Raw genomic sequence first — 20,842 nt, forward strand, 5'->3', positions numbered from 1 at the left:
GGCCCGGCCTCCATCCCTCTTGTGCCGCGGCGGGGCCGGTCCGCGATGCGCGTCCTGGGGGCGCCCGGCTAGAGGGCTGGACCCCGCCGCTTTGCCGCCGCTCTCGCTGCCAGCTTTGCTCTCCCCGCCGCGCCTGGGGCTGCCTGCCTGCCTGCTGCCCAACGCCGAGGATGCCCCGCGCCCAGCCCGGCTACGGCAGCAGGCAGGCAGGCAGCCCCAGGCGCGGCGGGGAGAGCAAAGCCGGCGGCGAGAGCGGCGGCAAAGCGGCGGGGTCCAGCCCTCTAGCCAGCGCCTCGCCAGCTATCCGCCGCTTCTTTCTTCTCCGGAGCCTGCCGCCGCCGCCGTGCTTCCTCCGCCGGCCGAGGAGTCCTTATCCGCGCCGGGTTTGGGAGACTCTCCTGGGCGCGAAGCTCCTTCGCCAGCGCCAAGAACTGCTCCGATGCCTCCCTCTCTTTTAGTACTGTGTTTCCCTGAAAGTAAGACATATGTCTTACTTTCGGGATATGGCTTATATTAGCCAACCCCCCTGAAACCCCCCATATGTCTTACAATCGGGGGGGTCTTACTATCGGGGAAACACGGTATATGTATTGTGTATTGGACAAAACAAAATAAATAAATAAATAAAAAATAAAATAAATAAATCCCCCCATTCCTCACCATCCATTCTAAGAGGTCTGTAAGGGGCATGCATAAGCACACCAGTGTGCCTACCATCCAGTGATGGGCTGCCAAAATTTTTACCACCACACTGTGGGTGTGGCTTATGCATTTTGTTTCAACATCTTTCAGTGCAAATTGGATGTGTCCCCACCCCCACCCCTGTCCGGGCAGTAGCCCACCCATGATTATCTACTACATAAAGTGTATGCACACACACGCACGCACAGCTCTTCTAAAATTATACACATTCAACCTCATGTACTGTGATAGGAAAAACATACCCAGAGTCCAGAAGGGATAAAAAGAAGAAAAAATAATATCAAAATTTTGCTACCAGTAAAAACTTTTGCTACCTGACCAAAATCCTACTGTCTATTGTCCTCTTTTATCGTTACTTTTTACTTATGGTTTATATAAACTACTACTACCCAATACATGTGTGACAAATAAATAAAATAAATAAATAAAAATAAGATAAATCCAGTGGGAGCTGAAGAAGCGTCTTGGATGATAAGCGAAACGTCTTCAAAGTAAAAACAAGAAAGTCCAGTTGCCTTCTGAAAAAAGTAACCTCGGGGCAATTTACTGAGAGTCTGAGAAACAGAAGGATGATTGCAAAGGAGGGAGGGAAAGAAAAGGAAATAGCAAGTCAATCTCTGCACTCAATTCCTAAATCGCGAGCAAATCTCCTGCCCTAAAGCGCCCGCCCGCTCCAAAGATTAGGTCCCGGGTAGGAGAGTCCCTCGCCCTCCCTCCTGCCTCAACACCCCCACCCCCCGCCTTCTCCCTCAGGCTCCTCCACTCAGCGCGCAACCTTCAGTCTGTAGCCTCCGCCGCTGTTGCGTTAGTCGCCGATTGGTCCAAGGGAAGGTCCAATGGGAACCTGGAGACCCGAAGGCTGGGTTGAAAGAGGCGGGAAAGCCGGGAAAGCGCAAAAGGGATTGGCTGGCGAGAGAGAGAGACAAGCTTTGCGTGGCAGATTCCTTATTTTTTTGGGAAAGGCAAAACTCAGCAGGATGGTGGCCGGACTGATGCCGCTTTTTGTGACCGGGATGCTCTTCCTGAGCTTAGGGCGGCAAGGCGCAGAAAGCGCCCCGCGCAAGGCGGTGACTGCCCGACTGGCGGCCAAGTGGGCGGCGACCCCGCTGCTTTTGGAGGCCAGGTGGGTGCGTGGAGAGGGGAATGCCGAGTGCTCCCCTCAAGAAATGCGTCTTTCGCGGTGGGCATCGGGGTGGCCCGCGGGTGTCCTAAGCGCCGCCTGCCCTTTCCCCCAAATTGGTAGAAAAAAAACGAGGAGGCGAGAAAAAAAAGAGTCCATCCAACAAGTTAGAGGCGTGTGTGAAAATTGGCACAACCTTCTCTAGGCGAGCGCTTTCCAAATGTGTTGGTACTGAGTGCCTAGTATGTTTATTATTTATTCATTTATTTATTTATTCATTTATTTATTTACTTATTTATTTATTCATTTATTTATTTATTCATTTATTTATTTTTATTTATTTATTTATTTAGTTACTTAGTCAGTCTAGTACAGACCTGGGCAAGATGTGGCCCGAGGGCCGGATGCGGCCTGCCCGCTTGTCTGTGACCGGCCCGTGGAGGTCGGTCCAACTTTTCTAGATAAGAACTGGGTGGTCAAGATATAATATATAATTATATATATAATATATAATATAATATAACATAATATATAATTATAATTATTATATTATAAAAAAACGATCCCAATTTCTCATGCGGCCCTATGGCAAAATTAATTGCCCACCCCTGGTCTAGTACATAATATAGGTTTGTGAGGATATAATCTTAGTAATATACATCAATAAAAGATTAGAAAAACATTAGGAATAATATAGATAGAAGAAATAATCATTGGGAACAATAGAGTTCATATTCATGAAGCTAGTAAAAACATAAAAGAGACATTAGGACAGGGGACGGAAGGCACCCTCGTGCACTTAGGCACGCGAAAAAACTTGTACATCTCAAAAATAAAATGAGATGCAGGATATTTATTGTTGCATTACAGGGACCCCTCGACTTGTAACTACTTACAGTTACAGTGATACTGAAAAAAAGGAACGTTTGTTCACATGCCCGTTGCGGTATCTCTGTGATCATGTGATCAGAATTTGGCCGCTTGGCAACTGGCCGGTATTTATGCCTGTTGCAGGGTCCCGGGCTCATCTGATCACCTTTGCAACTTTCGGACCAGAAAAGTCAATGGGGAAGCTGGACTCACTTAAGAACTTACTAACTTACCAATCGTGGTGATTTGCTTAATGATGGCAAGAAAGAGTAAATGGGACAAGAGTAAAGAGTAAATGGTGACAAGAAAGAGTAAATGTAAAATGGGACCAAACTCATGGACTGTCTTGCTTAGTAATGGAAATTTCGGATTTAATTGTGGTTGTAAGTCAAAGTTTATCTGTATTATCCCACTTTTTGCCTGTACAGCTCAAGTACTCTTACATGGGTCTTTATTTTATTATTTTATTTTATTAAGGGAGACTAGGATAGATCTATTTCGGCCTTATTTTGGCCTCATCAGCTAGCCATACCCACTGGGACTTGAACCTGCAACCTTTGCCTTATAAGGCAGAGAATTATCCTCTAGGCTACAGTATCCAATCCTTTCAGCTCTGCACCAGGGAAGGGTTACATATTTTTGTGCCGAATCACCCTAGTGTATTGAAGGATATATAAAATTGCTTATATACATGAGATGGGTACTAATAAGAGGGAACATTAGGACAGGGATGTAGACACACTGGTGCACTTATGCACGCCCCTTACTGACTTCTTAGGAATCGGGTGAGGTCAACAGCGGACAGTCTAACGGTAAATTTTGGGGGGTTTGGTGATGAATCTACAGAGTCAGGTAGTGAATTCTAGGCCTTATTCACTCTGTTGCCAAAGTTGTATTTCCTACAGTGAAGTTTGCAGCGGTTCACTTGGGGTTTGTATCTGTTGTGTGCTTGTGTGTTGTGGTTGAAACTGAAGTAGTCATTGACAGGAAGACGTTGCAGCCGCCCTGAATCTACGGAGAGGGGCGGCATACAAATCCAATAAATAATAATAATAATAATAATAATAATAATAATAATAATAATAATAATAGATGATATTATGGGTTATCTTGGGTCGTGCCGAAGGCAACATAGTTCTAAGCTTTCCCATTAGCAACTACACATAAGATACAAATGCATCATGCAAACTGAGTAGTTTTCATCAGTTGCATCATGACACAAGGGACATATGGAACATTATTCACATCATGTAGGCAAGGATATCAAACATGTGATGACCAATCTGTTTCCCTCCATGGGTTTCCTCCAAGCCTATTTCTGCAGCGACCTCATGAGGTAGGTCAGGCTAAGGAAGACTGACAGAAAATATAAAATGATTCCATAAGTACAGTAGAAACTTTAATGTGGCTCCCTTACCCAAAACTAGCGTTATGCAACATGGATAGAATACCTTCTGCGACTATCCTAACAAAACACAAAATTGAGCAAGCAAAGAGAGGGATATGACTTTGGATTAGATTTAAGGATGGAATTTGGATGCTTGGGAGCTATTGTATTTTTTGGAGTATAAGACACACCTTTTCCCATCCTAAAAGAGGATGAAAATTTGGGTGCTTCTTGTACTCTAAATGTAGCTTTTTCAAAGCTTCACCCCCCCCCAGTCCTAACTAGGTGCTAATGAATCTTCCTGCCCAAAGAAGGGTTTTTTTCAGCCCTAAGTCTTTGCAGGCTTCTATTCATTATCACAGCCCTAACCAGGGGATAAAATAATGTACTGAAGCCAGATAAATACCTGGTAGGTAGATTTTTTTGCCTATTTTCCTACCCCAAAAGTAAGGTGTGTCTTATACCTCAGTGCATCTTATACATTGAAAAATACAGTAAATATTTTCATTCCAACTCATTTCAGCAGGTCAGTGGTAAGATCATTCTTGAGCTACTTGGAGGAGAAGGTGGAATAAAAAACAAATAAATTCAATACATTGTTTGTCAGCAGATACATCTTTTGTATTGTCTTTATTTGTTGCATTGCATACCTGTTTGAGGGACCAATTCCAGGATATATCCCAAATAACGAAATTTTAGGAAGATTATGTCAAAATAACAAGTTTGCAAGTTGCAAATTGCTAATTAAATACCATAAAATACGGCGCTAATTTCCAAGTTTTTCTATCTTCAATCTTCATTCAGTATGCTTATTTTAATCTCTATCTTGCTGTTACTAAAAGGAAGAGACAGTAAAGTGATGAGTAGGTGGTATTTTAACAGGTGCTGTAATGGGGTGGGGATGGTGGGTGTCAATATTTGTGGAATTCAAATGATCCTGGGACATGTCATTCATTCATTCATTTTTCAAATTTATAAGCATTGTTATCTACTGCAGTGTTTCCCAACCTTGGCAACTTGAAGGTATCTGGACTTCAACTCCCAGAATTCCCCAGCCAGCATTTGCTGGCTGGGGAATTCTGGGAGTTGAAGTCCAAATATCTTCAAGTTGTCAAGGTTGGGAAACACTGATCTACTGAGTGCAGAAAAACAGGCAAATGATGAAACATGTAATGCAATAATATAACCCAAATGTGCCTATATTCTACTTGTATTGAAACAATACAAGTAGCACCTAAGCCACAGAGCTGGTGCAATGAAATCGTAATGCATGTTTCATCTTTTTAATGAAACTGCCTGTTGCTATAGATGTTAGTTATTTTAAATATTAGATTTGTTGTGTGCTGTTTTATTATTGTTGTTAGCCGCCCTGAGTCTAGGAAGAGGGGCAGCATACAAATCTAATTAATTAATAAATGAATGAATGAATGTCCTATGAATCTGATTCCAATATCTTAGGACTTCTTTTCCAGTAATTTTTTCTGGATATAATGAACTCCCAGAATTTTTACACAGTATGATGAACAGCTGTCTTGACTAGAAATTATAATATAACACACATGTCGAAGACATTCTAAGGTAGCAGAATGCTAGGAAAAATCTTCATTTTTCAAAAGTTGGTACCTTGATTTTGGTTCTTTACATGATGTTTGCCTATTGCTACTTTTAATAAATAGGTTTATGAACACACATGTTTATATATTTAACCATCTTGCCACGAAGAGTGAAAGAATATTTGATACTGTATAGCTGAGAAATATTCTCTAGTGCTCGGATGATGTATTGCCTAGCAATCAGTGGTGTACGGTTTGGCAGCTTGTTGTTCCTTCCACTGCCCTCAAAATAGATGCAAGCTATGTCTTAGCAATAAACAAGTCAGCTAGCTGTCCTTTGAGATTCTTTTGAAAACTTTGATATTGGTTATAAACTTTGCTTCCATTAATAATGAGTGAGTTTCTATATTTTCAGTAAGATAAATAATAAAAATTCAGTTGTTCACTTAGTTTTGCAGTTTGTACTACTAATGTAGCCGCTCTGAGTCCTTGGAGAGGGTTGGCATCCAAATCTAATAAATTATTATTATTATTATTATTATTATTATTATTAATATTAATGTAGGGTAGACAGGAGAAATGAGCTGAGCTTTTATCAGCTTAGCTAAAACAGACAATTATGTTTGATGCCAAGAACTGTAATGCAACTGTATTTGAAGGGTTACAGGTCCCCATCCACTTCGCATTGAAAACAGAATAAATTAAGCAACCTGAGAAAATATTATTTTACTGAAAGAGTAGTAGATGCTTGGAATAAACTTCCAGCAGACGTGGTTGGTAAATCCATAGAAGCTGAATTTAAACATGCCTGGGATAAACATATTTATTTTATTTTATTTATTTTATTGGATTTGTATATATACATCCTAAGATAAAATGCAGAAAATAGTATAAGGGTAGACTAGATGGACCATGAGGTCTTTTTCTGCTGTCAATCTTCTATGTTTCTATGTTAATCACTGAAATAAAAATTGCAAGATGGTGTCATATTGAACTAGTATGACCAATTGTTGGCTAGATATACAAATCATGTTCACTGGTTATTTATTATTCAAGGTATAATGAATAAATTACAATTAGCCAAGTTCATGCAACCATGCTGAGTCAAACTCAAAAGAGCCAATTAATTCTGTGCAAAACACTTAATATACATTGAACAGTGAAAGATCGAAATAGATATTTGAGGCAGAAAAAAAAAAGAATTATTTTGTGAATTAAAATGTTATCGTATGGATTTTATCTAATTAACATGCAATGAAATCTCTGTACGGACTTTGATTCCAAGTCTCTGTTAGCAGTCTATATTCAGTATCTCAAATGTTACGAATAATTGTATGTGTGAAAGTATGTAGAACTTCCATAGTTCTCATATTGTGGTATTCATCAGCCCAGGTTATATTACTTGTCTAATGAGTTCTCGGCCAATTGAATGTTATGATTCTGAATCATTTTTATGAGTGTGGATATTATTAGACTCGGTAATTGCACCTCTATAAAGATCCTAGTAGAAGTCTTTGCAGAACCATCCTGAGCATATTTTCTCACACAGCCATTACTTTCAAGTAGAATTGAGATTACTGAAAACTATCAAGATGCATTTTACAGGATCATAGATCTGTTGAAAGCCTTAAGTTCTTTTGACTGCAATACAGTACAATTACATATATCTTTTTTCAGCGCTTTGACTTGAATTATTAGACTGTAGCATAGAAACCATTCTAAATAAAGTTATATGGTTGCAAAGTATAAAGAAAATTTAATGAAGTATTTTGACTTACAAAATAAACATTTTATTGTTTGCTTTCAAAAAGCAGTGGTAGATTACGTATAGTCACCGAAATACAACCATAATGGAACCTGCCCATTACAATGATAAGTTATGACAGTTGTAAAATGGTCCTCATGTGATTGGATCAGATTTTATAGCTTTTTGTGATAATTATTAAATGAATGCTGCATTGTTTGATATGAAGCGTCTGTGCAGAAAATTAAGTAAAAGCCAGTTTTTGATTTTTAAAAAGTAGTAAGTTGCAGTCATGTGACTATGGGATGCTACAAACAGCCATAAATGTGAGCAGATAGCCAAGTGTCCAAAATACGGTCACATGACTTCAGGGAGGAGGCAGCCGTAGGAATTTTGGAACCTGATAGTATAAAGTACCTTTTGTGTGTGTCTGTTGTAACTTCACACAGTTGTTAAGCGACCTGTCATATGTCAAGGACTACCTGTACATTCTTATAAATATTTAGATTTTAAAAATGTATCTGTTATGAACTATATTGATTTTTTGAAATATACATTTTAACAGTGAATTCATTGCAGAAGAAAACAATGAGAAATTCTGGCAGTTTTTGGACACGGTGAAAGAGCTAACAATATATCAGAAAGGAGGTAAGCAATATACGTTGTCAAATCTTTGTATGAATGGCTATATATTTTAAAGCTGTATTTCAGTATGGAACATAGAATAACAAAGTTGGAAGGAACTTTGAAGTACTTCTAGTTCAACTCTCTGTACAAACAGGAGCATCTATACCGGGGGTGACCCGCAGGCCAGATATGTCATACGCGGGCTACACCCACCCCAGCTCTACAGATATGAAAACGTCATGAAATGTCACTTGACGATAATGAGACGCGGCGAGTTTGACACCTGTTATCAATACCATTTCAGACAAGTGGCTGTCCGGTCCCTTCTTGGAAGCCTCCAGTAATGGGGCACCCATAATGTCTGAAGGCAAGGCATTCCACTAGTTGATTGTTCTCACTGTTAAACTAATTATCCTTAGTTCTAGGTAGGTTCTCTCCTTAATTAGTTTCCATTCATTGGTTCTTGTCTTGCTTTCTGGTGCTTTCAAAAATAGTTTGCCACCCTCATCCTTGTGAAAGCTCCTTAAATAATGGAACCCTGCTTTCCTATCTTCCCTAGTCCTAGACTAGACATACCAAATTTCTGCAACTGTTTTTCATATGTCTTAGTATTTAGTTCTCTAATATTTATTTATTATTTATTTATTTATTATTTGGATTTGTATGCCGCCCCTCTCCGAAGACTCGGGGCGGCTCACAACAAGTGAAAAACAATCCAATACAATCCAATTAATTAAAATATTACAAGTTTAAGAGAATCCCCAATACTAACATACACACATACAGGCATACCATATATAACTTCAACGTGCCCAGGGGGAGATATTTAGTTTCCCCATGCCTGACGGCAAAGGTGGGTTTTGAGGAGTTTACGGAAGGCAGGAAGAGTAGGGGCAGTTCTGATCTCCGGGGGGAGTTGGTTCCAGAGGGCCGGTGCCGCCACAGAGAAGGCTCTCCCCCTGGGGCCCGCCAACCGGCATTGTTTAGTTGACGGGACCCGGAGGAGGCCCACTCTGTGGGACCGAATCGGTCGCTGGGATTCGTGCGGCAGAAGGCGGTCTCGGAGATATTCTGGTCCAGTGCCATGAAGGGCTTTAAAGGTCATAACCAACACTTTGAATTGTGACCGGAAACTGATCGGCAGCCAATGCAGACTGCGGAGTGATGGTGAAACATGGGCATACCTGGGTAAGCCCATGACTGCTCTCGCAGCTGCATTCTGCACGATCTGAAGTTTCCGAACACTTTTCAAAGGTAGCCCCATGTAGAGAGCATTACAGTAGTCGAACCTCGAGGTGATGAGGGCATGAGTGACTGTGAGTAATGAGTCCCGGTCCAGATAGGGCCGCAACTGGTGCACCAGGCGAACCTGGGCAAACGCCCCCCTCGCCACAGCCGAAAGGTGGTTCTCTAATGTCAGCTGTGGATCGAGGAGGACGCCCAAGTTGCGGACCCTCTCTGAGGGGGTCAATGATTCCCCCCCCAGGGTAATGGACGGACAGATGGGATTGTCCTTGGGAGGCAAAACCCACAGCCACTCCGTCTTATCCGGGTTGAGCTTGAGTCTGTTGACACCCATCCAGGCCCCAACAGCCTCCAGGCACCGGCACATCACTTCCACCGCTTCGTTGACTGGGCATGGGGTGGAGATGTAAAGCTGGGTATCATCGGCATATTGATGATACCTCACCCCATGTCCTTGGATGATCTCACCCAGCGGTTTCATGTAGATGTTAAATAGCAAGGGGGAGAGGACCGACCCCTGGGGTACTCCACAAGGGAGAGACCTCGGAGTCGACCTCTGACCCCCCACTAACACCGACTGCGACCGGCCAGAGAGGTAGGAGGAGAACCACTGAAGCACAGTGCCTCCCACCCCCAACCCCTCCAACCGGTGCAGAAGGATACCATGGTCGATGGTATCGAAAGCCGCTGAGAGATCGAGGAGCACCAGGACAGAGGATAAACCCCTGTCCCGGGCCCGCCAGAGATCATCCATCAACGCGACCAAAGCGGTTTCCGTGCTGTAACCGGGCCTGAAGCCCGACTGCTGGGGACCTAGATAATCGGCTTCTTCCAAGGACCGCTGGAGCTGGAGTGCCACCACCTTCTCGACAACCTTCCCCATGAAGGGAAGGTTGGAGACTGGACGATAGTTGTTAAGTACTGCTGGGTCCAGGGAAGGCTTCTTGAGGAGGGGGCGCACAAGCGCTTCTTTATAGAGTGATGGAAAAACTCCCCTCCCCAAGGAAGCGTTGGTAATCTCCTGGGCCCAGCTCCGTGTCACCTCCCTGCTGGCCGAGACCAACCAGGAGGGACACGGATCCAGTAAACAGGTGGCGGAACTCACAGCTCCAATGGCCTTGTCCACTTCATCAGGTGTCACCAGATCAAACTCTTCCCAGACAGGTGGACAAGTACGTGCCCCAGTCACCTCGACTGACTCGTTGTCAGCCGACTCTGTTTTACAATTGGAGTCGAGGTCGGCCCGGATCTGAGCGACTTTATCAGCGAATAACTTTTGTTGCTCTTTTCTGCACTTTTTCCAGAGTTTCTATTAAGCTTTGATACTAATACTTAACTTGATCTTGATTCTATGCTCTATTAATGCAGACTAGGATTGTGTTGGCTTTTTTGGCTGCCGCCGCACATTGTTTACGCATATTTAAGTAATTGTTCACTTGGACTCCAAGATCTGTCTCACAGTTGCTGGCATTGATCCAAGTTTGACTTAGTCTGTTCAGGTTTTTTTTCCTGCCTAAGTGTAAAACCTTATTTTTATCTACATTGAATTTCATTAATTTCACAGGGCCCAGGGTTCAAATTTCATGAGAGCCATCTGGATCTTTAGTTTATATTCTGGGGCAGGGGTAGGCAAAGTTGGCTCTTCTATGATTTGTGGACTTCAACTCCCAGAATTCCCGAGCCAGTCATGCTAGAAGTTGAAGTTCACATGTCATAGAAGAGCCACTTTCCTTACCTCTGTTCTGGGGTATTGGCTATTCTTGCCAGCTTATTATCATCTACAAATTGAATAAAATAGAATTTTTTATTGGTCAAAGGTGATTGGACACACAAGGAATTTGTCTTTGGTTCAATGTACACAAAAGAAAAGATACATTTGTCAAGAATCGTGAGGTACAACACTTAATGATTGTCATAGGCTACAAATAAGTGATCAGGAAACAATCAATATTAATATAAATCATAAGGATACAAGCAACAAGTTACAGTCATATAGTCTTAAGTGAGAAGAGATAGGTGATAGGAATGAGAATGGCCCCTATACATACCACTAATGACCCCCAAAACAAATTACCTATAAGAATAAGGAAGCTTTGTTTTTTTTTTAAAAGATCTGTTTGGCACAAAAACAAAACTGGCTACGTAGCTAACTTCAAAAGTTGCTACAGAATCTTATGCTGACACATAAAAGCAGAATGCATCAGTTATCATAGCAATCAAGAGGAAAACTTTCTATGTATGAAATCCACCAGCGCCTTCTATAATTTGTAAACAACAAATTTAAAAACTCAAGATCCATCCCACCACTAAAAGGGCCAAATGGGAAAGGCTGTAATGATGAACTTGCTAAGGCAAACCTCTTGAACACATTCTTCGGTTCAGTATTTGTAAATATCAATGACTTATGTCCCACATTTCCCAATTGCAATTACAACAATCTACTACATGTCGATTTTACAGAAGACGTCATTGAAAAGGCACTACACAACCTAAAAACATCTGTCTATTGGTTCTGATGGACTATGTGCCTACTTCTTAAAGAATCTCTCAACCACCATAGGAGAACCTCTTAGCATAATCTATGAAATTTCCTTCAGAACCAGCTTCTTGCCTAACATAATCACTAGCCCCGGTCCTCCCAATCTTCAAAAAGGGTGACCCAGCCTAGTTGAAAATTACAGACCAATTTCATTGTGTTGCATCACCTGCAGAATCATGGAATCAATCATAAATCAATCCATTACCCTCTACTTAGAGACAAACAACCTACTCTCTGACAAGCAGCTTGTCCTGCAATCTGCAACTTTTACATTGCAAAAACATATGGATTTCACAAATCGACCAGGGTAAAGCAACAAATGCAATTTATGTAGACTTCTGTAAAGTCTTTGATTCAATGATACGCAGTATCCAATTTTCAAGTCTATTGTTATGTCCGAAGTTTATATTAAGAATTGTATCTAGGCAAAAGTTCTAAATAGTTGTTGTTAAGCAGAAATCATCAAATGTAATAAGAACTGTTTACCTGTTTCCTATTGGCTGATGTAGTTTGGCGCCAATATCAGATAGCTGTCAGCCGCCGCTTGTTGCTGGGCTAAATGTTATAAATAGGAGTGCTCCTGGTCTTACGCGTCTTCTGCTGAGCGCGAGCCGGAGTGAAAGTGTTACAGCCGCTCGTTAACCTCCCGCTGTGAATAAAGAAGAAATAGTTAGAAATTGTGTATCTCAGTTATTACAGTGGCGACGAGGGTCTAGAGGTGATTTTTTCTCACACAAAAAATCATAATGACGACCCCTTCGATCATTCAACCTCCTGAATTATTTGACCCCGAGAGGTCAACTTGGACTGCCTATATGGCTAAATTCGAGATATTTCTTGAGGCAGCCGGCATGAAGGATGCTGAGGACGGCAGGAAACGAGCCTTATTTCTTAATTATTGTGGCTCACAAATTTTTGATTTGGCGGGCACCTTGACAGATCCAGAACCTGCCAACTCCGTGCCATGGGACACTTTGAGGGATAAATTGGCATCCCATTTTAAACCAACGAAACCTGCGAGGGTTTTCAGGCATCAGTTCTCCCGCACAGCCCAGGCTGAGGGGGAATCTATCAACCAATTTGCTACTCGTCTTCGGACTATTTTAGCTAAATGCCAATTTGAGAATCCTGAAGCGCGATTAACAGATGCCATCATTTTTGGCATGAGGAATGTGACAATTCGGAACAAGCTGCTGGCGGCAGAAGATTCATCCCTACAAGATGTCATCAAGGCTGCTCAAACAGCTGAAGTGGCCGAAGCCGCTGCAGCTGACCTGAAGTCCAACAACAAACTGCCAACTGTCTGTAAAATATCTGAAGCTCATCGCACCCCAGGAAATCATCCTCACGACTACCATTCTCAAGACCTCGACACCTATGAAGACTACTGCTGTCAAATTCGAGGGCCACCAGCGAGGCAACCCCGTCCACCATTCCAGCCCTGTGCCGGATGCCGCGGTCAGCACCCGAGATCCAGATGCCCCTTCAAAGACGCCTTCTGCCGCCAATGTGATAAACGCGGCCACATTGCCGCCGTCTGCCGGGCCACTCTACCTGATGACCTCTCTGGCAATCAAGACCTGCTGCCCACGTTTTCTACCCAGCGGTACTACCGACCCTTCAGACAACAGGGCAGAGGGAGCAGACGGCCATGGAACCCCCGAGGTAACAAAAAACACACCGACTGTGGCACTTATCTCCCACCCCCTAATAAAATTGTTGTCCCACTTCTTCTAAATCACCAACCATGCCACATGGAGCTGGACACTGGCTCCAAATTTACTTTAATGCCGTGGCATAAGTTGCGCCTCTATGTGCCAGCATTGTCTCGAGACTCTTTGCAACCACTGGACATTGCAGTTAATGACTTTCAGGGACACCCTATTCGGGTATTGGGGAGAACTAGAATACCTGTTACTTTTAAGAATGTCCACCATGTGTTGCCAATTTTAATTGTGGAAGGGGCAAATCACTCCCTGTTGGGTCTGGATTGGATGGTTCCCTTGGGGCTAGCTGTCACTGGCCTCCACAAAATAACTACTCTGGGGGTGCCTAATTTCATTCAAGAATTTCCAGAAGTATTTCAGGACGGTTTGGGAACTTACAAGGGGCCCCCAATTTCTTTTTCCTTGGATCCAACTATTCCCCCCCTTCGTTTAAAACCACGTAGGGTACCACTGCCCTTGTTAGAAAAGCTGGATGCCCAATTACAAAAATTACAGGCCCAGGGCATCCTAGTCCCTGTTGAACATGCCCCATGGGAAACCCCTATAGTGACCCCCATGAAGCCTGATGGCTCACTCAGAGTATGTGCGGATTATAAATCGACCCTTAACAAAGCATTGCAGCACAACTCATACCCCATACCAGTTGTCCAGCAGTTGCTGCATACCCTAGGGGCAGGGAGAATCTTTGCAAGGCTGGACCTTGCCCAGGCATACCAACAATTACCCGTTGACGATGCCACAGCAATGGCACAAACTATTGTTACGCACAGAGGTGCCTTTAAGTGTACACGCTTACAATTCGGGGTCAGTGTGGCCCCTGGTATTTTTCAAAGGTTGATGGAAAGACTGCTGAGTGGGCTTAAAGGGGTAGTCCCCTATTTTGATGACATTTTAATTTGTGGGGACACCCCTGGGCAGTTGCATAGCAGAATCCGGCAAGTACTCTCCCGTCTAAGGGATAAGGGCTTAAGGCTTAAGCCAGAGAAATGTGTGTGGGGGCCCCCCTCCGTTGATTTTTTGGGATTCCGTATAGATGCACAGGGGATCCACCCCACTGAAGAAAAGATTAAAGCAATTAAGGATGCTCCTGCCCCCACATGTAAAACAGAGCTGCAAGCCTTCTTGGGGCTATTAAATTTTTATTCTGTTTTTTTTAAAACAGAAGGCCTCCGCAGCAGATCCTTCTGTATCCATAGCCTATCTTCTGGAGTATTGGCTATACAGTGGTCCCCCGAGTTTCGCGATCCCGAACATTGCGAAACGCTATATCGCGATTTTTCAACCCGGAAGTAAAAACACCATCTGCACATGCGCGCCCTTTTTTCTATGGCCACGCATGCGTAGATGGCGCCGGGCAGATCAGCTGCTGGGCGGCTTCCCTGGGTCTTCCCCCTCTTGCTGGCGGGAGGGTGAGCGGCGGGCATCAGCGAGGAGTTTGCGTGGGCGGCGGGGAAACCCCAGCGCCGCTTCCCAGCTGAGTCCTTAAGCCAAACGCGGAAGTTCGCTTCAGGACTCAGCTGGGAAGCGGCGCGAGCGAACGGCGTGGGCGGGCGAAGGGCGGGCGCACGGGCAGGCAGGCGGCGGACAAGCGGCGGGCGGACAAGCGGCGGGCGCGGCAGCAGCGAGGAGTTTGCGTGGGCGGCAGGGAAACCCCAATCTTCGGCTCCTCGCTGCTGCGGCATAAGTAAAAACACCATCTGCGCATGCGCAGATGGTGTTTTTACTTCCGCACCGCTACTTTGCGAAAAACCGATCATCGCAAGGGGTCCTGGAACGGAACCCTCGCGATAATCGGGGGACCACTGTACTTGCCAATGGTGTCATCTGCAAATTTGACGAGCTCCCCATCTATCCCCTCATCCAAGTCATTGATGAAGATTTGGAAGAGTACTGGGCTTAAAACAGAGCCTTGGGGTACTGTTATCTAATTCATGCTTAACAATATCAATAAAAATATAAACAAACAAACAAAAGTTACCTACTGTAGTTGAGGGAGATGGGAGCCTGAGCTTGCCTTCATCAATTCCAATTTAAAACATTAACCAGTATATCATACTTAGGTATATTTGTAGCATAGATCTGCTAAATAAATGCATGAATGAGTTTCTTTGGTGGTTATAAAAGTAGCAAATAACAGTGCTTATTTTTCCTTTGCAAAGGATGAACCTGAAGTGAATTGAGACCTATGTGCTTGTACATTTATTTCTGTGAGAAGCAACAATTGCTGTGACTACCATTAGGGAATGATTGTACTCATCTTCTGTGTTGCCTTAGCAAAAGAATGAATTGTAAATTGCTCTCAAATTCTCTATCAGTGAACAAAAACAACATGTAGAACATTATACAAACATAACATAGAGGGTATTGTGCCAAACCATGCCTCTGGAGGCTTGCCTAAGTAAATCATTATATGGTTTCTACAAAGTACAGATTATTTTGTTCTGGTAGGCCATTGTTTTGTATATGGATATATTGATTTTTGCTGGTGAAGCTAAGCTTCTGATTTTTCTGATGTTCATTGATCTTGATTTTATGGCATCTCTTTTTTTAACTTTCAGAATCTTCGACTGGGAGTATATGATTGAATGAATGAATGAGTGAATGAAAAAGAAATCTTTCTAAATCATTCACGCCGTGTTTTTATACTTATTTTAGGGGTTGTCATGTTCATTTCTTACATTCCAACAGGGTTGTTCCCACTCTCTTTGTATGGCATTCAGATGGCCTTTTGACCCCTGTAATTTTTTCATGAGCTATCTGCTGTTCCTGTCATTTCTCACCTCTGATCGTTGACACTTGGCTGGCCAATTGTATGTGTTTTGGATCCTTCCTGTGTTGGTAGCATAGCTGGCTGGAGAATTCTGGGAATTGAAGACCACAAGTCTTAAAGTTGCCAAATTTGAAGACCTCTGAGCTTACATGAACATTTTTTAAACCAAGCTATTTTGCTGTGCCTTGAATGCCAGAACTGACTAGGTTTTGTTAAATATATAGTGGTATTTCTAAAGAACTTTTCTAGATAAGAACCGGGTATTCAAGATTTTTTTGCCTCTTCTTAAGAACCATTTTCTACTTAAGAACCCGAGCCTGGAAAAATTTGCCAGGAAATTTGAGAGCAGCATGAAGGCCCAGCCAGTTTCCTGCCATTCCCCCTTTAATCCTGGCCATCTTGGGATTTTCTGGGCTGCCAGAGGAGCCTTTCGGTGACGCTTAAGCAGGCTTTGCTGTCCAGAACGAACAAAGCATTTTCTTTTCTCTGGGCGCTTGGAGAGCGAATAAACCTCTGCCAGTGCCCAGAAAAAAGAAATGCTCCCTTTTCTCTGGGCAGCCAAGAGTGAACGGAGCATTTTCCTTTCTCTGGGTGCTTGGAGAGGGAATAAATCACTTCACTGTGGTGACTCCCTTGCACTGCCTCCCAGACACCCGGGGCATCTGGGCGTGGAAAGGCAAAAGGGGGCCTTCGCCCCGGCCGAATCAACTCGGCTTCAGCCAAACCAAGGAGTCACCACAGTAAATAATTTTAATTGGTTCCAGCCCTCAAAAAACTCACAAAGTTAGTCTAAATTATGCAGAAAGACATGTTTTTAATGAAGAAATGTACATGTACATATAAATGAATAATGAAGTTTCTTTCACTTAACTTGTAAACTTTCTTAAACTTTTAAATTTACATATGTTCAACTTCTCTGCCACCCAATCCTGTAGGACAGAGGTCCCCAACCCTTTTTGCACCAGGGACCGGCTTTAAGCGATCAAGAGAGGAATGGGTGAATGAATGGACGGAGGGTGGGAAGGAAGGAAGGAAAGAAAGAGGGAAGGGACAGGAACAGAGGAAGGAAGCAAGGAAACTTATGAAAGGGGAGAGTAAGAGAGGAATGAGTGAAGGGAGGGAGGGAGGGAAGAAGGTGGGAAGGAGAAAGAAAAGAAGAAATAGAGGAAGGGAAGGTAAAAGAGAGAAAGAAAAAGAGCAAGAAAGAAAGCAAGAAAAAGAAAGAAAGAAAGAAAGGGGGAAGGGACAGGAACAGAGGAAGGAAGCAAGGAAACTTATGAAAGGGGAGAGTAAGAGAGGAATGAGTGAAGGGAGGGAGGGAGGGAAGAAGGTGGGAAGGAGAAAGAAAAGAAGAAATAGAGGAAGGGAAGGTAAAAGAGAGAAAGAAAAAGAGCAAGAAAGAAAGCTGCAAGCACCCCCCCGAGCCCCCCAGGCCGGCTGCAACCTTTTAAAACACGCGCGCCATTTCGCAGCTGTCTCCTGAAGCCGAACGCGGAAGTTAGCGTTTGGCTTCAGGAGACAGCTCCTTGGCGCTCGTATCTCGAATTTGGCCTTGTAAGTAGAACAAAAATATCTCTCCCCTCCCAGCTCTTATCTCGAGTTGCTCTTAAGTAGAGCAGCTCTTATGTCGGGGTTCCACTGTATAAAGGAAATGCTCAGCACATATTCTAGGATTCTCCACTTATATCCATTTCTAGATCCATTGCAATATTTCCAGTATTAATTGGATTATAACAGATTACATATTGGGAGTCACGGCTAGTAACAAAATCAAGCTGATCTTGGCTGATACTGAAACAAATAACCAAAGTCAAACACAGTTAAATAGTGGGATGGGAGAATATCAAGATGTGCTAAGGGCTTTAGGTAGATTGGGTTTTCAAGAAAGGAAGAAGATTATACAACCACTTCTGTATTATTGTCAGAAAACTGCATGAGCATGTTCATTGACTCAAGGGAGATTTATATCACAGTTATCTAAAGCTAGTAGGCAAGAAGCTAAATTTCCTTACAGCTCCTTCCATTTCCAAGGACTCTACATTTTTTTCAGTGTGTAAAGTCAAAGAAAAAACAGCCAAGATGTAGTGGGTGAATTTAAGACATAAAGTGTGCCCTGGATTAGATATTCTCCCATCCTCCTATCAAATTGTTACATATTCAAAATGCTTTATTCACTAAAGCAATAGTAATTTAATGTTTCAAGTGTTGTGAGCTTGGTGTTTTCATTTTAATTGTTAGTCCTTCAGGACCTGCCCAGGTGTTCAGTTAGATTTGGAATTGTAATTGCTATTTGTGAAAAGAGTCATATCCATATTATTTTGTGGAAACAAAATTCCTGTTTTGTTTCCTTCGGTTTATTGTGCCATGAATTTTATCTTGTGAGTTTTCACTTTTACATGTGCTACTTTTAATTTGCTCAATCTGTTATAGGGTTACGGTTCTGTAAAAGAATTGCCGTTTTGATCATTAGAAATAAATACATTATAGAAAAATAAAAGTTATTTTGTGACTATAGAATAAAAAGTAAAATTATATTTATAAATATTACAAAGAAAAATCAGAAGCTACTTTCTTTATATTTTATTTTATTTTGGCTTTCATTTTCTTTCTTTATTCTACATATGAGCTTGTTAGATTTTATCTTTATTAAAATCAGATAAAGTTATAGTTTTTTTTAAAAAAGAAATTCTTCTAGTAATTAAGTTAAACCTACGTTTTAACCCTTACTTCCTCTGGAGCAATTCTTGCAAGTTTACAACATCAGTTTAAAATGGTTATTCCTGCTTTTCTGAGTTGCTTTACTGGGTACTTAGATCCATCTCAGTTCTGCAGATTTTTTTTTTACTTGACTATTTTCATTCTTCTTCCCAAGCCATCACTATAAATCTGTACACTGTGTTGCCAAGCTGCTTATATTGAAGGTTTAACACCAGAAATAGTTTGTTTTGCCCAGATACTTTATGGTTCACTTATATTTATTTTCTTTTTTTTTTAATACAGTCTCAGAACATTCTTATTATGACTTACTCCTGAAGAAAGCTGGGCAGTTCCTGTCAAATTTGCAGATTAATCTTCTGAAATTTTCTCTTTCCTTGCGGACCTTTTCCCCAGTTATTCAGATGTTTCAGCAGGTGCGTAACATTGGCTATTCGTGCTAGGAACCTGTGTATGGTAACAGTTCTCAGGATATGTCATATGAACCATCTCAAATAGAAACTTTTTTAAAAAGTTCCTTTTACTTGCTGTCTTAACTCAGCAAGCAATTCTCTTGCAGATGTATGCCAAGCAGTTTAGAACAGGGGTCTCCAACCTTATTTATTTATTTATTTATTTATTTATTTATTTATTTATTGGATTTCTATGCCACCCCTCTCCGTGACTTGTGTACAGTTTATGGACTTCAACTCCCAGTATTGCTATATGAGGAACTCTGGGAATTGAAGTCCACAAGTCTTAAAGTTGCCAAGGTTGGACTTCCCTGGTTTAGATGACTTTAATGCATGGGTATCAAACTCACGCCACAACGGAGTCACGTAACGTATCAGGACTTTCCCCCCCTTCATTAAACCAGTTGTGGGTGTAGCCAGCACGTGATGCATCCCGCCTGTGAGTCGCAAGTTTGGCAGCCCTGCTTTAATGGTTCCCTTAATCCAGTGTTTCCCAACCTTGGCAACTCGAAGATAAATGGACTTCAACTCCCAGAATTCCCCAGCCAGCGAATGAGTCTGGAACAACTAGCACATATGTGCAAGGCGAACCTTTACCTTTACATGTATTATTCTTTTGCTAGTTTAGCGATATGGATGATGACTGAGTCTGGAAAAATCGATGTATTGTTGTTTCCTGGGTTTTGAACATGTTTATTAATTTTTTTCTCACGTGGTTGGCACTTAAACCCAAAATGCCAAGCAGTTGATGAACAGTTTTAATCAAAGTTGGCTTAATGCTGACTGGGGAATTCTGGGAGTTGAAGTCCAGATATCTTCAAGTTGCCAAGGTTGGGAAACATTGCCTTAATCTACCTTGTAAGCACCAATGCTTAGACAAGAGGAGTCTTAAGTGGAAATACAATGTTCCCTCGATTTTTGCGGGGGATGCGTTACGAGACCGCCCACGAAAGTCGAATTTCCGCGAAGTAGAGATGCGGAAGTAAATACACCATTTTTGGCTATGGACAGTATCACAAGCCATCCCTTAACACTTTAAACCCCTAAATTACCATTTCCCATTCCCTTAACAATCATTTACTCATCATTATTACTGGTACTCACCGTTGAATAAGACACTTAGTGATCCTGATACAGTGATACCTCATGATACGAACTTAATTGGTTCTGGGACGAGGTTCGTAAGGTGAAAAGTTCATAAGATGAAACAATGTTTCCCATAGGAATCAATGGGAAAGCGATTAATGCGTGCAAGCAGAAAACTCACCCCTTTTGCCTCATTGCTGCCGGCATTCAGATCGTTCGGGGGTGGGTAGAGGAGGGGGGAGACGGGGGGGGAGAGAGAGAGTGCAGACTGCCCAGAGGGAGCCTCATGGGTGGATTGGGTAGAC

At 42.5% G+C, this 20,842-nt stretch overlaps 1 protein-coding gene across 1 annotated transcript in view; it reads left to right on the forward strand.

Moving 5' to 3' along the window:
- The first annotated feature begins 1,663 nt into the window (after positions 1 to 1,663).
- The window catches only part of UGGT2 (UDP-glucose glycoprotein glucosyltransferase 2), an 88,266-nt gene continuing 69,087 nt past the window's right edge, over positions 1,664 to 20,842 (forward strand). The window contains exons 1-3 of the mRNA XM_070751285.1: positions 1,664 to 1,825; positions 7,942 to 8,024; positions 19,285 to 19,415. Coding sequence (XP_070607386.1) covers positions 1,680 to 1,825; positions 7,942 to 8,024; positions 19,285 to 19,415 — 360 coding nt within the window. The 5' untranslated portion in view covers positions 1,664 to 1,679. The remainder of the gene's footprint in view (positions 1,826 to 7,941; positions 8,025 to 19,284; positions 19,416 to 20,842) is intronic.

Source organism: Erythrolamprus reginae, chromosome 4 (assembly GCF_031021105.1).
Source record: "Erythrolamprus reginae isolate rEryReg1 chromosome 4, rEryReg1.hap1, whole genome shotgun sequence".
In the NCBI taxonomy this organism is placed as follows: Eukaryota; Metazoa; Chordata; class Lepidosauria; order Squamata; family Dipsadidae; genus Erythrolamprus; species Erythrolamprus reginae.